General features: G+C 21.8%; 1 protein-coding gene across 1 annotated transcript in view; it reads right to left on the bottom strand.

Annotated features, from left to right (window-relative positions):
* Positions 1-13926, bottom strand: part of LOC117183063 (WD repeat-containing protein 75) — a 57803-nt gene that overhangs the window by 12044 nt on the left and 31833 nt on the right. The window contains exons 9-13 of the mRNA XM_033376219.1: positions 10532-10716; positions 10285-10448; positions 7273-7459; positions 7008-7186; positions 473-645 (exon numbers count right to left, since the gene is read on the bottom strand). Of these exons, the coding sequence (XP_033232110.1) occupies positions 473-645; positions 7008-7186; positions 7273-7459; positions 10285-10448; positions 10532-10716 (888 nt within the window). The remainder of the gene's footprint in view (positions 1-472; positions 646-7007; positions 7187-7272; positions 7460-10284; positions 10449-10531; positions 10717-13926) is intronic.

Below are 13926 nucleotides of genomic sequence, written 5' to 3'. Positions count from 1 at the left end.
TTTATTTATAAAAAAAGTTCTTAGGTTTAAAAAAACATTCAGTGAACTGAAAAAGTGAGGTCGGTAATATAGGTATTTAGCTGTGTCACATGCCCTTAAAATGATAAATTTTCAAACAAAAAACTTAATTGTTAAAATTCGCAATGGACAATGTAACCGAATTTTCTATTATAATTCAGAAAAAATCTGAAAAACTACTTGAAGTATTTTCTTTTTTCTTTTTAATTTGGAAGAGAGAATTTATAAATTGTGTGCGACAATAGATAAAGAAGAAATCACTTTTCTAAATTGATCAACATTATTAAAATAATGAAAAATTGAATTTTATTCCAATTGAAAGTAATTTCCCAGTTTAAAAAAATTAAATTCCTGATTTCCCGATTAAGCCGCCTCCCTGGTTATTTACAAAATTCCATTCCCTTTAGCGGCCGAAATTATTAAAAAATATTTGTCAATAAAAAGTTGACACTACCTGGTTCGAATCCAAGAAGAAGAGTTGCGACTTTCTCTGCCACCTGTTCGATTTCGATGTCTTTTTTTCTTGGGCAAATGGAATAAAAGTTGCGCCTAATATGCAACTGTCTTTTTCTACGACATTGGACCTTGTGTAAATATATGTTGGATTTTCTGGCGTAAAGACAAACACTAAACAAGGATTTAAAATTTATAAATCTTTGGGATCATTCACAAATTATGTAAGAAGATTTTTTTCTCTTTTTTGGGGGGCAGTAAAACCTTATTGTTTTTTTTATGGGGGCGGAGGCGGATTTGATAATCTTATAAAAGAAAAATTTTTAATAAAAAAAATAATGAAGGTAATTTTGAAGCAAGAACATTGATTATCTAAAAAAAAGGAGAATTTTCAACAAAATACGTGAATTTTTAACCAAAGAGACGAATTTATAACTAAAAATATTAGTTATCTAACAAAAAAATTGAATTATTGACGAGAAAGATGAATTTTCAACCAAGAAGATTAATTTTCTCCTGATAATATTCATTTTCAACCAAATGCATTCATCTGTAATGGAATAATTGAATTTTTAACTGAAAAACATCTAACTTTTAAGTAAAAATAGTATAGTTGAATTTTCGGTTAAGAAAATTAATTTTCAATTAGGAATATTAGTTATCTAAAAAAAGAAGGAAAATTTTTAACTAAAGATAGGAATTTTCAATTGAAAAGATTATTTATCTAGAAAAAAATTGCATTTTTAACCAGGAAGATGTAATTTCAACCAAGAAAATTAATTTTTTTACAGAAAACGATGAATCACTAATTTTAAATTTAAAAAATTCGTTTTTAATCAAGCAAAGAATGAATTTTCAACAATATAGTTCAGTTTTTAAATAAAAAAATCAATTTTTTAACCAAGAGGATAATTTTTTTACCAAAGATATGAATATTCAAATAAAAAGATAAATTATCTACCAAAAAGATCGAATTTTTGACCAAAAATATTAATTTTCTACCAAGAAGTTAAATGTTCTTCTAATAATATTAATTTTTAAAGGAAATAGTTCCATTTTTAAACAAAAAGATGAATTTTTTAATCAAGAAGATTAATTTTCTACAGAAAATGATGAATCACTAATTTTAAATTTAAAAAATTCGTTTTTAATCAAGCAAAGAATGAATTTTCAAAAATATAGTTCAGTTTTCAAACAAAAATATGAATTTGTTAACCAAGAGGATAATTTTTTACCAAAGAGATGAATATTCAAATAAAAAGATTAATTATCTACGAAAAAGATCGAATTTTTGACCAAAAATATTAATTTTCTACCAAGAAGTTAAATGTTCTTCTAATAATATTAATTTTTAAAGGAAATAGTTCCATTTTTAAACAAAAAGATGAATTTTTTAATCAAGAAGATTAATTTTCTACAGAAAATGATGAATAACTAATTTTAAATTAAAAAAATTCGTTTTTAATCAAGCAAAGAATGAATTTTCAACAATATAGTTCAGTTTTCAAACAGAAATATGAATTTTTTAACCAAGAGGATAATTTTTTTATCAAAGATATGAATATTCAAATAAAAAGATAAATTATCTGCCAAAAAGATCAAATTTTTGACCAAAAATATTAATTTTCTACCAAGAAGATAAATGTTCTTCTAATAATATTAATTTTTAAAGAAGATAGTTCAATTTTTAAACAAAAAGATGATTTTTTTAATCAAGAAGATTAATTTTCTACCAAAAAGATCGAATTTTTGAACAAAAATATTAATTTTCTACCAAGAAGATAAATGTTCTTCTAATAATATTAATTTTTAAAGGAAATAGTTCCATTTTTAAACAAAAAGACGAACTTTTTAACCAAAAAGATTAATTTTCTTCTAATAATATTAATTTTTAATAAAAAGTACGAATTTTCAACAAAATACATTAATTTTTAAAGCAAATAGTTAAATTTTTAACTAAAAAAATCAAATCTTAAACAAAAATAGGATAAGTAAATTTTCAGTCAATGAAAGTAATTTTTAAGCAAGAAGATTAATTATCTAAAAGAAAGGAGAATTTTCAACAACATATGTGAATTTTTAACTAAAGACAGGAATTTTCAACTGAAAATATTAGTTATAGACCAAAAAATTAAATTATTCATATATTAATTTTTAAGTAAAAAACATAAACTTTTAAGCAAAAATGCAATAGTCAAATTTTCGGTCAAGAAAAATAATTTTTTATTAAGAATATTAATTATCTAAGTAATAGGAGAATTTTCAACCAAAGATAGGAATTTTTAACTAAAAGGATTAATTATCTACAAAAAAATTGCAGTCTTAACCAGGAAGATGTAATTTTAACCAAGAAGATTAATTTTCTACTGAAAAAGATGAATATCTCATTTTAAATTTTAAAAATTCGTTTTTAATTAAGCAAATAATTAATTTTCAACGATATACTTCAATTTTTAAACAAAAAGTTGAATTTTTTAACCAAGATAATAATTTTTCTACCAAATAGATAAACATTTAAAGAAAAAAATTGATTATCTATCAAAAAGATAGAATTTTCGACAAAAAATATTATTTTTCTACCAAGACGATTAATTTTCTTCTAATAATAATTATTTTTAATAAAAATTCGAATTTTTAAAAAAATACAATAATTTTTAAAGCAAATAGTTAAATTTTTAACTGAAAAAATCAATTTTGAAACAAAAATAGGATAAGAAAATTTTCAGTTAATGAAAGTAATTTTTAAGCAAGAAGATTAATTATCTAAAAAAAGAAGAATTTCCAACAAAATACGTGAATTTTTAACCAAAGAGAAGAATTTTCAACTAAAAATATTAGCTATCTATAAAAAAATCGAATTATTGATGAAAAAGATTAATTTTCAATCAAGAAGATTAATTTTCTCCTAATAATATTAATTTTTACTGAACAAATACGAATTTTGAACAAAATACATTAAATTTCCATGAAATAGTTGAATATTTAACTAAAAAAAAAAAAAAAATTTTAACAAAAATAGGATAGTTAAATTTTCAGTTATTGAAAATAATTTTGAAGCAAGAAGATTAATTATCTAAAAAAAGTAGAATTTTCAACAAAATACGTGAATTTTTAACCAAAGAGACTAATTTATGACTACAAAAAAATTAGTTATCTACTAAAAAAATTGAATTAATGACGAGAAAGATGAATTTTCAACCAAGAAGATTAATTTTCTACCAAAAAGATCAAATTTTTGACCAAAAATATTAATTTTCTACCAAGAAGCTTAATAAATTTTCTACTGAAAAAGATGAATAACTTTGATGAATAATTTTAAATTAAAAAAATTCATTTTCAATCAAACAAAAAATGAATTTTCAACAATATAGTTTAACTTTCAAATAAAAAGATGAATTTTTTAACCAAGAGGATAATGTTTCCACCAAAGAGATAAATATTTAACTAAAAAGATTAATTATCTATCAAAAAGATAGAATTTTTTACCAAAATTATTATTTTTCTACCAAGAAGATTAATGTTCGTCTAATAATATTAATTTCTATTAAAAAATACGATTTTTCAACAAAATACAATATTTTTTAAAGGAAATAAATGAATTTTCAACAAAAAACATCAATTTTTAAACAAAAATAGAATAGTTAATTTTTCAGTTAATGAAGGTAATTTTCAAGCAAGAGGATTAATTATCTAAAAAAAAGAAAATTTTTTAACAAAATACGTGAATTTTCAACCAAGGAGAGGGATTTTCAACTAAAAATATTAGCTATCTCCAAAAAAAAAATGAATTATTGACAAAAAAGATGAATTCTGTAATGGAATAATTGAATTTTGAACTGAAAAACATCCAACTTTTAAGCAAAAATAGAATAGTTAAATTTTCAGTTAAAAACATTTATTTTTAGTTAAAAATATTAATTATCTAAGAAAAATGAGAATTTTCAAACAAAAAGAAGAATTTTTTAACTAAGAAAATACTTTTCTGGCAAAGAGATGAATATTCAACTAAAAAAATTATTTATCTACCAAAAAGATTGAATTTTCAATTAAAAACATCAATTTTTAAACAAAAATGGAATAGTTAAATTTTCAGTTAATGGAAGTAATTTCCAAGCGAGAAAATTAATTATCTAAAAAAGAGAAGAATTTTCAACAAAATGCATTAATCTGTGATGGAATAATTAAATTTTTAATTGAAAAACATCCAACTTTTAAGCAAAATAGAATAGTAGTTAAATTTTCGGTTAAGAAAATTAATTTTCAATTAAGAATATTAATTATCTTAAAAAAGGAGAATTTTCAACCAAAGATTGGTATTTTCAATTAAAAAGATTATTTATTTTTAACAAAAAAAAAATGCTGTTTTAACCAGGAAGATGTAATTTCAACCGAGAATATTTAATTTTCCACAGGAAATTTTCTTCTAATAATATGAATTTTTAAAGGAAATAGTTGAATTTCAACTAAAAATATAGAAAAAAATGGAATAATTAAATTTTCAGCTAATGAAAGTATTTTTCAAGGAAGAAGATTAATTGTCTAAAAAAACGGAGAATTTTCAACAAAATACGTGAATTTTTAACTGAAGAGAGGAATTTTTATCTAAAAAATATTAGTTATCTATCATACAAAAAAATTGAATGATTGATATATTTATTTTTTAAACAAAAAGACAAAACAACCGAAATTTCAACTAAAAAAGATTAATATTCGTCTAGAAATGGATAAATTTTTAAACAAAAAGATTAATTTTATAGCAAAAAATAAAAATTTTCAACTAAATAGTTGAATTCTTAAGAAAAGGATAAGTTGTGAAACAAATTTGAAATAATTAAATTTTCAAACAAAACGATGAATTTTCAACCAAACAGTTGAATTTTCAACTAAAAAAGATACATTTTCTAATGAACAGTTGAATAGTTTAATTTTTAATTCAAAGCATTAATTTTCAAAAAAAGAGATGAAGTTTCAATTAAAATTATGGAATATTAAACTTGATTAATTAATCGAATGAATTTAAAAAAATATATTTTTAACTAAAGAGATTACTTTTCAATTAAAAAATATTTCACCAAAAATGGAATAGTTAAATTTGTTAATAAAAAGATGAATTTTCAACTAAAATGATGAATCTTCAAATTTAATAGTTGAATTTAAAATTTTAAAAAATGCTACCGATAAAAGACGAAATTTCAAGTGAAAAATATTAATTTTTAAGAAAATAGTTGTATTTTCAAGGAAAAGATAAACTTTTAGGCAAAAATAGAATAGTCAAATTTTCGGTTAAACAAATTAATTTTCAATTAAAAAGATTATTTATTTGCAATAAAAAAATGCAGTTTTAACTAGGAAGATGTAATTTCAACCAAGAATATTTAATTTTCCACAGGAAATGGATCAATAGCTCATTTAAAATTTTGAAAATTTATTTTCATTCAAGCAAGAAATGAATTTTCAAAAATATAGTTTAATTTCCAACAAAAAGATGGATTTTTTAACCAAGAGGATAATTTTTCTACCAAAGAGATGGATATTTAACTAAAAAGATTAATTACCTAAAAAAAAAAAATTCCACTAAAAAGATTAATTTTCTTCTAGTAATATAAATTTTTAAAGGAAATAATTGATTTTTCAACTAAAAATATCAATTAAAAAAATGGAATAATTAAATTTTTAGTTAATGAAAGTAATTTTGAAGGAAGAAGATTAATTATCTACAAAAAACGGAGAATTTTCAACAAAATATGTGAATTTTTAATCAAGGAGAGGAATTTTCAACTAAAAAATATTAGTTATCTACCAAACAAAAAAATTGAATGATTGATATATTAATTTTTAAACAAAAAGACGAAACAACCGAATTTTCAACCAAAAAAGATTAATATTCGTCTAGAAATGGAATGGATAAATTAAAAAAAAAAAAATTAATTTTATAGCAAAAAATAAAAATTTTCAACTTAATAGTTGAATTCTCAAGAAAAGGATAAATTGTCAAACAAATTTGAAATGATTAAATTTTCAATTAAGATGATGGAATATTAAACTTAATTAATTAATCAAATGAAATTAAAAAAAATATTTTTTTAAAGAAAATGTGTCATTTTTTAATAAAAGAGATTACTTTTCAACTAAAAAATATAAATATTTCACCAAAAACGGAATAGTTAAATTTATTAATAAAAAGATGAATTTTCAACTAAAATTATGAATCTTTAAATGTAATAGTTGAATTAGAAAATTAAAAAAAAATGCTACCAATAAAAGACGAAATTTCAAGTGAAAAATATCAATTTTGAAGAAAATAGTTGTATTTTCAACTAAAAAATATAAACTTTTAAGCAAAAATAGAATAGTCAAATTTTCAGTTAAGAAAATTAATTTTCAATTAAGAATATTAATTATCTAAAAAAGGGGACAACCAAGAGGATTAATTTTCTACAGAAAAAAGATGAAATATCTCCGGGATTATTATTATTCGGGAATGTTCAGTCGTCCTTGAAATACTTTCTAGATAAAATGAATTCGAAAAAACTTACACGAATTGTTATTAGTAAAAGCGGCCATGAATGTTGAATTAGGATCTGCCGTAAGTGTAGAGAGTTTTAAGGGAACGCTCCAGGTAATACGAAGCGTTAAAATATCCCAGACTGCTATATGTTCTTTTGATCCAGTCACAACCAAATGACACAAATCCTGTTTGCCAAATTCGACGTGACTAAAAAAATAATTAAATAACATTATTATTTACTGCTTCATTTAAATTTTTTTGTTTAGAAAACCTCTAGATAATATTCATTTTACGTTATCGTTTGAGGATAAAGAATGTAGGAAAGGCTGCATTTTAATTTCATGGATTCCGGAGCCCACAAGGTCAAATTCGAACCAAAACCAACGCCTAGTAAGGATCCGTCAATGGAAAAAACTGCGTCAGTCGAAGGAAGTTGGCGATAAAAACCGACGCTGTAACACTGCCAGTGTTTAGTTTGTTCTAAAAACATTTATTAATTTTTTTTAATCACAGGAAAAAAAATTATAACAGGGTTTTTCCATTTAAGGTAATGAAAATTGAACTGCAAATTAAAGCGTTCAAAGTCGAAATCTCTTGAATTTTATTCTTTTATATTTGAAGAATATATATTTTTTAATTCAGGATTTTTTATTTCAAAGGCTCCATTATTTACAGGTATAGAATGGAAGCTTTTGATACTTTTCAACTGAATAATTTTAAATTAATAAACGTTAAACAAAAAATTTGAAACTTTTATTAATTGCACTGTTCAAAGATTTTTGGAAAAAAAATATAAATCAACGATATCATTGTCAATGCTCTAAATTAAAGAATTAAAAAAATTTTTAACAATTTTAATTAAGAAAAATTCAAAATAGACTGCTTAAGAATTTTGTTAAAACTTTGTTGAAATATTTTCAAATTTTATGTCATTTTTTAAAATGGCAGCTTTTGACACCTTGCAGTTGAAAAATCCAAAATTAAATAATGTTAAACAAAAAATTGAAAACTTTTATTAATTGAACAGTTTAAAGATTTCTAGATATAAAATATAAATCCACGCTCTTATTGTTAATGCTCTAAATTGAAGAATTAATCAAAAAATTTCAAAATTGGATGATTTTGCATAATTTTAATTTAGAGACATTAAAAATAGTATTTTTCAACTTGAAGATAATTTATTTTTTATTTTTAAACGTTCTGCAAAAGCTTGAAAATTTCATTTTGAAACCTTCAAAAGTAATTTTGTTACAAATTTTTGGAAATATTTTCTAATTTTATATCAGTTTAAATAATGTTTTGTTTATAAAATGAAAGCTTTTGACACTTTTAAACTAAAAAATTAAAAATTAAGTAACGTTAAACAAAAGATTAAAAATTTTTTATCAATTGCACAGTTCAAAGATTTCTGGATATAAAATATAAATCCACGCTGTTACTGTTAATGCTCTAAATTCAAGAATTAAATAAAGAATTCGTGTTGAAATCTTCTAAAATCCTTAAAAAGCTTTAAAACTTTATTTTAAAATCGTTAAAAATCTACATTTCTTATCTACATTTTTTAATTTTATTATTCGGAAACTTTGTTCTTCGGGAATTTTATTATTTAGAAATTTTCCAACTCGGAAATTTTCCAATAAGGGAATTTTATTTTTCGAAAATCATGTTATTCGAGAATTTTTTAACTCGGGATTGTTATTATTTGTGAATTTCATAATTTGGGAATTTTGTTGTTCGGAAAATTTTTTATTCAAGAATTGTATTATTCGGGAATTTTCCTATTGGGGAATTTTATTGTTCGGAAAATTTTTTATTCGAGAATTGTATTTTTCGGGAATTTTATTATTTTTAAATTATATTACACGGAAATTTTGTTATTGGGGAATTTTATTCTTCGGAAATTTCTTAATTCGGGAATTTTATTATTTGTGAATTTCATAATTCAAGAATTTTCCAATTTCGGAATTCTATTATTTTAAAATTTTATTATTCGGAAACTTTGTTCTGCGGAAATTTTATTTTTTAGAAATTTTCCAACAAGGGAATTTTATATTTCGAAAATCATGTTATTCGGGAATTTTTGAACTCGGGAATATTATTATTTGTGAATTTCATAATTCGCAAATTTTCCAATTCGGGAATTTTATTGTTCGGAAAATTTTATTATTCGGGAATTTGATTATTCGGAAATTTTGTTATTCGGGATTTTATTTTTCGAACATTTTGTTATTCGGAAATTTTTCAATTCGGAAATTTTATTATTTGTGAATTTTATAATTTAGGAATTTTCCAATTCGGGAATTTTATTGTTCGGGAATTTCTTAATTCGGGGCTTTTATTATTTGTGAATTTCATAATTCACGAATTTTCCAATTTCGGAACTCGAATATTTTTTAATTTTATTATTCGGAAACTTTCTTCTTCGGAATTTTATTATTTAGAAATTTTCCAACCCGGAAATTTTCCAATAAGGGAATTTTATTTTTCGAAAATCATGTTATTCGGGAATTTTTGAACTCGGGATTGTTATTATTTGTGAATTTCATAATGCGCAAATTTTCCATTTCGGGAATTTTATTGTTCGGAACATTTTCTATTCGAGAATTTTCCAATTCGAAAATTTTATTATTCGGGAATTTTATTATTTGTGAATTTCATTATTTGTGAATTTCATTTGCGAATTTTATTTTTCGAAAATTTTGTTATTCGGGAATTCTTCAATTAGGAAATTTTATTATTTGTGAATTTCATAATTTCTCAATTTTCCAATTCGGGAATTTTATTGTTCGGAAAATTTTTTATTCGAGAACTGTATTATTCAGGAATTTTCCAATTTTGGAATTGTATAATTCGGAAATTTTCCAATTCTGGAATTCTATTATTCGGGAATTTTCCAAATCTGGAATTTTATTATTTGTGAATTTTATAATTAGGGAATTTTATTAATGCGAAATTTTATTATTTCAAAATTTTGTTATACGGGAATTTTATCATCGGGATTTTTCAGTCGTCCTAATCACTAATTAATTTATATTTACAGTTGATCAACTAAACATATTTTGTACATCAAAATTTCTATTTAAAACACTTTTCTTTTTAATTGTTTAGATCTTCGAAACTGCATTATAAAATTCTTATTTTAAACTTGTAAATAATTGATCAAAAAAGAGGAAAATTTATTTTGAATTGTATTATATCATTATGTGATTCTATAGATTTTTCTTCTAAAAAATAACAAAATTCGCGGTCATTTGCCGCTTCAGCGGCCACCCTGCAACCAAAAATTAAAATCGAAATATTCTTACTGTACGAAGATTCTGGATCGACCAGATTCCACAATTTGAATTTCTTATCCTTTCCGGAAGTTACAGCAAAATGATTGTAACCAGTTAAAGAAGTATTAGGCTGGAACTTGAGAGCGTTAATTCCATTTTCGTGGGGAAATTCTATCGACGTATTTAATACGAAACTGAAAAAATAAATAATAAGTAAGCACTGATAAAAATAGAATGACAAGAATAAAATAATATTAAAATTTTAATAGGAATTTACATCTGATTTTTCGTATCGAAGTTCCAGAATTTTAACCTGACTTCTTTAAACGAGACCTCATCTTCTCGTTCTTCGACTGTTGCCATCCAAGTTCCATCGTAATTTAGAGCAATTTTTGTGACCTCGGTATTTACAATCACTGCATTTCGTTCTTGCGATATTAAATTTTGCGACGTTATATTCACCTAAAATTCCAATTGTAACATTATTTCAAGTATGCAGTTTTAATATTTTCAGCTTTCTGACTCATTTGATAAATTCAGAGTAGTTTCAATAAAGTCTACTCAAATCCTGACAAAAATTCCCCGAAAATTCCAGGTTAAAAAAAAAACATATCAAGTTTTTTCCAGATATCATTTTTCATAGTATTATAATTTTTTTCAGTCTTGAGGGATTCAATTAATGTATTTAATATAGAAAGCTTCGTAAAAATATATTTCAAGATATTATTAAATATATTGGGCACCATTAATTATTTGAATAATTAAATAAATCTAAAAATATAATTTATCATTTCTTAAATTTATCTTAAAAATCCATGATTTTAAATAATAATCCAAACAATTTTTTATTTGATCTTATACATAAATTTTATTTAAATCGATTTAAATTGATAACTGTTCAAGTAAAAATATTACATATTCAACAAGATGGATGAATTTTTAAACAAATAGTTGCATTATCAAATAAAAAGATTTATTTTGTACACAAAAGGCCATTTTTAAAGAAAATTCATGAATCCTCAAACGAATAGTTGAATTTTCCATTACAAAAGATCAGTTTTCAACCAAAGATTACAATGCTACATTTTCAGTTAAAACAAAATTAATTTTCCACAAAAAAAAACAACAAATTTTCAACCAAATTGATGAATTTTTAACTAAAATTATGAATCTTCAAATGGCATAGATGAATTTTAAACAAAAAGGATGAATTTTTAATAAAACAGTTTAACTTTCAACTGAAAATATTAATTTTCCACAAAAGTAAGAAATAATTAACTGAAATATTTATACATTCAGACAAAAAGATGAATTATTAAAAAAGAAGATAAATTTTCTACTAAAAGGTGATTTTTAAATAAAATATATGAATATTCAACAAAATAGCTGTATTTTCGACTAAAAATGACAAATTTTCAACCAAATAGTCGTCTTTCTAACTAAAAAAGATATATTTTCAAACAGAAATGGAATAGTTAAATTTTCAGTAAAAAAAAATTAATTTTCAGTCAAACTGATGAATTTTCAACTAAAATGGTAATTTTTCACCTGGAATAGTTTAATTTTAAACCAGAAAGATGATTTTTCAATTCGAATCATGGAATATTGAACTGGAAAATTAGTTACATTTTCAGTTAAAAAAACAACTAATTTTCAATCAAAACAAAAACTAATTTTGAAAAAAATGGTTAAATTTTTAACAAAAATGATACATTTTCTTCTAAAATAATGAATATTCAATTGGAATAGTCGAATTTGAAACCAAAACAACGAATTTTTAATTAAAATAATAAATCATAAACTCGAATCGATAAATTGCACAACCAAAAAAAATTATTTTAAACAAAAAAAAAATCATTTTTAACAGAAAAGTTTAACCTTGAACCAAGTAGTTTTATTTTTAACTAAAAAGATGAATTTAAAAACAAAAATATTATTTTTTTACTAAAAAGGCGATTTTTTAATCAAATATGTTAATATTTAACAAAATAGTTGATTTTTTTACTAAAAATGACAATTTTTCAACCAAATAGTTGATGTTTGAACTAAAAAATATTTATTTTCAAACAAAAATGGAATAGTTAAATTTTTAGTTTAAAAACAAAAAACTAATTTAAAAAAAAATGTAAAATTTTCAATAAAAGTTATAAATTGTCTCCTAAAATTATGAATGTTTAACTTGAATAGTTAAATTTTCAGTTTAAAAAACTAATTAAAAAAAATTGTTAAATTTTCAATAAGAGTGATAAATTTTCTTCTATAATTATGAGTATTTAACTTGAATGGTTGAATTTTCAACCAAATATTCGACAATTTTTGAAAAAAATAAAACAAATTTTCAATTAAAATAATAAATCTTCAACTGGAATAGATGAATTTCAAACCAAAAAGATTCATTTTTAACAAAAGTCTTTAACTTTCAAGAAAAAAGAAGAATTTTCAACCAAAATGGTTAATGTTTAACTGGGATACTTAAATTTTCAACTAAAAAGATGATTTTATAAACTAGAATATTAATTTTCTACTAAAAAGGCGATTTTTCAATAAAATATATGAATATTCAACAAGATAGTTGAATTTTTTGACTAAAAATGACAAATTTTCAACCAAATAGTTGATTTTTTAACTGAAAAAGGTTGATTTTTAAACAAAAATGGAATAGTCAAATTTTCAGTTTAAAAACAAAAAACTAATTTTCAACAAAAAAAAAAACAACTAATTTTTAATAAAATTGTTTAAATTTTTAATAAAAGTGATACTTTTTTTTTATAAAATGATGAATATTTAACTTGAATAAATTCACCTGGAATAGTTTAGTTTTAAAGCAAAATGATAAATTTTCTACCAAAAAGACAAATTTTTAAATAAAAAAGATAAATATTCCACCAAAAATGGAATAGTTAAATTTTTTAATTAAAAGATGAATTTTCTAACCAAAAAATACCAATTTGCAACTAAACAGTTGAATTTAAAAAAAAAAAGATAAATCTTCAACTAAAAATGGAATCGTTAAATTTTTAAATAAAACGATGAATTTTCAGCTAAAATTCAGAATCTTCAAATGTAATAGTTGAATTTTAAATAAAAAATGTCTTAAAAAAAAAACGAATTTTAAAGTAAAAAATATCAATTTTTAAGAAAATAGTTGAATTTTCAACTAAAAAAGATACATTTTGAACCAAAACTGAAAAACTTAAATTTTTAACTAAACTCTCAAATTTTGAGCTAAAAAAGGTCAATTTTCAACCAAACTAAAAAAACAGTTTAATTTTTAATTCAAGCCATTAATTTTTAACGAGAGATAAATTTTTAATTTAAATGATGCAATATTGAACTTGATTAGTTAATCAAATTAATTTTCAAGAAAAAGAAAAAACGAATTTTTAACAAAAAAGATTAGTTATGAATGAAAATAATGAATCATGAACTAAAAACTAAATTTTTAAAATAAATTGGTTCAAATTTTAACCAAGTCGGTGAATTTTGAAATAAAAGATAAATATACTACAAAAAAAAAACGAATTTTCAACGAAAAAGATCAATATTCAACCAAAAATTGAATAGTTAATTTTCCAAATAAAATGATGAATTTTCAACTTTAATGATAAACCTCCGACTTCATTCGTTGAATTTTAAATCAAGAAGATAAATTGTCTTAAAAAAAAAACAAAC

Source organism: Belonocnema kinseyi, chromosome 2 (assembly GCF_010883055.1).
Source record: "Belonocnema kinseyi isolate 2016_QV_RU_SX_M_011 chromosome 2, B_treatae_v1, whole genome shotgun sequence".
Taxonomy (NCBI): domain Eukaryota; kingdom Metazoa; phylum Arthropoda; class Insecta; order Hymenoptera; family Cynipidae; genus Belonocnema; species Belonocnema kinseyi.
This window is presented reverse-complemented; position numbering and strand designations above follow the sequence as displayed.